The sequence below is a fragment of the Nymphaea colorata genome, unplaced genomic scaffold (assembly GCF_008831285.2).
Source record: "Nymphaea colorata isolate Beijing-Zhang1983 unplaced genomic scaffold, ASM883128v2 scaffold0255, whole genome shotgun sequence".
In the NCBI taxonomy this organism is placed as follows: domain Eukaryota; kingdom Viridiplantae; phylum Streptophyta; class Magnoliopsida; order Nymphaeales; family Nymphaeaceae; genus Nymphaea; species Nymphaea colorata.
In genome coordinates, this window is record NW_022204761.1 from 1 (window position 1) to 4,436 (window position 4,436).

General features: G+C 46.7%; 1 protein-coding gene across 1 annotated transcript; it reads left to right on the forward strand.

Moving 5' to 3' along the window:
• The first annotated feature begins 3,218 nt into the window (after positions 1–3,218).
• On the forward strand, positions 3,219–4,084 carry LOC116268395 (uncharacterized). The gene is made up of 2 exons (XM_031650055.1): positions 3,219–3,446; positions 3,572–4,084. Exons 1-2 carry the CDS (start codon positions 3,219–3,221, stop codon positions 4,082–4,084), a joined length of 741 nt encoding a protein of 246 aa, XP_031505915.1.
• Positions 4,085–4,436: the final 352 nt, after the last annotated feature.

Here is a 4,436-nt window from a genome sequence, read left to right on the forward strand (position 1 = left end):
CCAACCCCAACCCCAACCCCAACCCCAACCCCAACCCCAACCCCAACCCCAACCCCAACCCCAACCCCAACCCCAACCCCAACCCCTGCATTTTGTATGAAAATTTAATTTGATATTATTATGCAGAACTAGAATATAGTGGAGAGTCCGCCACCCCTCAACACCCTCACGCCTCGTGAACTCCTCCGAGAGCAGCTAATTCTGTAGAAATTTTTAGGGCATTTGACCAACAACACGTTGCCGACGCTCCACGACGACAATGCGCTCAAAATAACCAGGATCCAAAATCGACTGCTGGAGGAAAATATCGCAGCCTTTCGCGAGGGAAATACGAACAGTACCTTGCCAGCAAGATCGACGCCATCAAACGAGAAATGGGAGAAAAACAACGCTTCTCAGAACGACCGCCCTATCCTAACTGATGGCATCATTTTATGATAGATTATGGCCAAAATAGATGAGGAGGCACTCAGAGCTCACCTGACTTCTTCCCCTTGCCTTTCTTCCCCTTCTTCTTTGAGTCCTTAGCTTCGCCCTCTCTTTCTCCTCCTCGGCCTTCTGCTCCTCCTCAGCAGCCATCTTTCCTTCTCTTCCTCAACAGCCTGCAGTATCTCTTCGGAGACGAGCTTGTTGATGCAATTCAGATTTTTGTGCAGTTCGTAGTTGAGTCTGGATTCTGCATTGAGCCAGTAATTTTCTCCTTCGAAGAAGATGACGCCAAGTTCAGTAAGTTTGGGCCTCTCTCCATCTGAGTTCCTTCTCCCTTCTTGCACAAGTCCTTAAGGATGCGGTTGTCCTCCTTGTCCAACTCATCCAAAGACCTATAACTCTATCCGAGGAAGGCCTCCTGGCTGAACTCCTCAATGTTGAGGCCCTTGAGGACCCCCTCAGCAGATCCAAAGTATCGAAGAGGATGTCTGCAGTGTTTTCGCTCACTTTGAAGTTGCGCTCGATCGCTTCCTCAACTTCATGCTCCTCCATCTCTGGGAACTCGAACACCTTGAAGCCTGAGTTCTAAGTAGAAATGCAATTACGAGTTGCCTGCGCGAAGTGGTGACGATGAGGATTTTGGACTCTGGTTGCCCTACCTAATCTTCGAAATCACGCTTTCGGGAATAAGTTCTCCGGTTTACGAGGTGACGATCCAGTCTCCTTCTCCCTGCTCCCACCCCAGCAGGTCGTCGAGCTGCACTCTTGCGGACTTGGCCAGCTGGTAGATCACGTAGTTATCCTGTCCAACATCCTCGAGGAAGACAGTGCGACCATCGAGGACCAGTTTGTTGGCGAAATGTTCTGCGAACTGGAACAGGCCGTCCTCCTTCTTCCCCCAGAGGATGCTCAGCTTGCTCTTCTTCAGCTGTTTGAGGAGCTTAGCGTGCCCGGGAGAGACATCGAAGGTGTCGTAGAGCAGATGGGATTGCCTAATGGACCTCCACTCCTCCGAAGTAAAATACAGCGAAAACAGCTCCCAAGATGGCTAGAAGCAAAAGCCAACGTAGCTTGCCTTTGCCCGATGGCGGAGGGAGCGAAGTGGGTGCAACTGCCTGCATAAGATATCGATATATACAAAATGCTATAATCATCAGCGTCAGAACGCCACCCACCCATATCCCGCCCATGAACTCCCGCCATGGCGTCAATCCTCTCCTTTGATTGGTGATCCCTCAGCTTTCCGACAGTATAGAAAAAACCAAGATAAAAAGTAGCACCTACCATCTATAAACTTACAGGTCGGAAAAGTGAGAAGACAATGCATGTTGGGATGCTCTGAAGGGGATAATGCAACAAACGACCATATTAATTTATAATGCTTAAAAATCAGAAGTTTTGTTCAGGATAAAAGGAGTGCAGCTTGATATAGCCATACCATTGATATTCGCTCCTCCTCCCTTTGAGTTCCTACAGACGGATTGATTTTGATTGAGAATTTTCGTTAGTGAGGGGCAGCAAGATGGAAGAACCTTTTTAACACTTTTCTTCTAACTCTTGTTCCTAGTCCCAAATAATGGTATTTGCGCTGCTCTGGTTGGGCCGGATTTCACGAACTATGGGCGTTGTTTTTGAAATACAGAAAATTATTTAGCCTCGCCGATCATATAAATGGATTATAATATCAGTGAGGCACCAAATTTACCGATTCGAAGCCTAGGCAAGGACTGGCGGATCTCTATCACTTAGCTTTTTTAGATGGGATGCTAGGGGATTAGTCATATCGAATTGGATTACAGATTTTGATGTTTTTCCCCATCTTATTCCAACATTGAGAAGGAAAATGGGTTTCCAAGCTACTTTATCATTCAAACAATAATATCATAGCTTGGCATAGGTCTCATCAGTCCTTACTGATAATTCTACCAATATGAGTATAATGCGAATGGTATTTATTAGATTTAGGCTGGATTAAATTGCAAATAATTTACTCTTTATAATAATTACTTGCACTCATATTCTGCATGAAGACAGACCTCACTTACTTCTAGGAACTCATAGAAGAGGATAGCAAAGTGGAAGTCCTGTGCCAAACCGACTCCTAATTCAATTCAGTCGCCAATCAGTGCTCATGGTGCTCCACCCAGTTCGTCCTCAATAGGAAAGAGCTTCTGTAGCTATACGCACTGATAAGGCCAATTTGCAGATCTCTACAATAGTTGCATCGCAGTCGGCACAGAAATGAGAAGATAGCATGGCCAGCTGCCCTGTGGGAAAATGCAGATAACTAAGACATGCTCAGATTGACACTCGACGGCTTTCCCTAACCAAACTCACCTACAGCTAAAACGAAATCATCATGCTGCAGCTCGCACCATACATCCCTCCATTCGCACTGCAAGAGTTCAATGGACGCAAGCACACTCCTATTAGCGAGCTGAAGCTTCGCAAGGAGTGGGATTACGTGATGTTGGGTCGCCACGGACAGACCTTCACTGTGCTGCCCTATGGCGATAGCTATTTAGTGCTTGATTCGCATGTCCATTTCGTCGGAGTGATGACGGAGAAGAACCTAACCACATACATAAAGATGGAGAGAAGCGGCGGCGCCTCATACGGATATCTATTTGTCACAATCGTGGGAGGCACAAACCAGCCAAAATGATGCTTTATGCCATATTTGCGCAATAAAATGCAATTTTTTTTAAAGGTTCAGTAGGTCTATCAAAAATCCTTGTTTAAGACGGTTATAATGCTGGAGATGATATCTTAATTAATTGTTGGATAGAATGACAACACCTCTTGAAGTGGCAAAGGACCTTTTCTGCGGCTGCATGAGCGGATGGGGGCAAGTGATCAGCATGTTGCCCTTCGAAAACATCAAGATCAAGGTTATTTCCAAGCCGGAAGAGTACAATCAGGGCTACATCCATGCCTTCAGAAAAACCATCCAGGAAGAAGGACTCTTGTCTCTCTATAAGGGCATGCTCTTCCCTCTTCTTGGAGTCGGCGCGCAAGTCTCGGTTCAGTTCGGCTTCGTGGAGAGTCTCAAGAAGCTTATGAAAACACGGTATGCGGACTCGGAAGGAAACCTTAACGCTATATACTCTTTCTATTCCGGTCTCATTTGTGGACTTCCCAGCGCACTCATCGTCGTAAGATTTCCTCTACGAAGACCCCTCTCGACCACGCCCGCTTCAAAGTCACCCTCAACAAAGAAAAAGGAGTCGGATCAATCAAGATGGCGACCACCATTTTGCAGGAGCATGGCCTACGCAAGCTCTACCTAGGCTTCCTTCCAACAGTCATCAGGGAGTCCGTCGGTCTCGGATTCTATTTCGGCGTTTATGACTTAGTCATAAAGGAATTCACCCACAAGGGACAAGTCAATCTTGCAGGATCACTCCTAGCCGGAGCTTGCGCAGGTATCGGTTTTTGGGCTTTCATCTATCCCGTCGATTACATCAAGACCCTGCTCCAGGGCGATTCGCTGACTAAGCCGGTCTACCGTGGGTCGCTTCACTGCGCAGCTGAGGAGATGAAGAAGGGATATCAAGTGTTCTTCAGAGGTTTCGGAATCATGATGGCGAGGGCGTGTGTGGTTAACGCATTCGGTTTCCTCTGCTTCGAAGTCGGCAAAAAGATAGTTTATTGATTCATCCCCTTATTATTCAAAGTAGCCCTCTCAGGGCCACTCCGGGAAGGCAGTCGATGGGATACAGACATCGGTATGAATGCAGGTCCAACTACAGCATATTCTATTTATATTCGAATTTATTCATGGAAGAAAAGCCTGCACCCTACCCCAACCGAATCCAGATCAGTGAATTTGGAGTAACTTTTCTGCGTCAGCTGCCGCTCTAGCTGTCTTAGATGGAAGCACAGGCCGAACATGAGAAGGAAAATGTAAGTGTTTTGACTCCGGGCTACAGAAAAAGAGGCCAAGGAATCGATTTTCATGAATTTGCGCATCACACGCAGAATACTATCCATAGGGAATTGAGCAC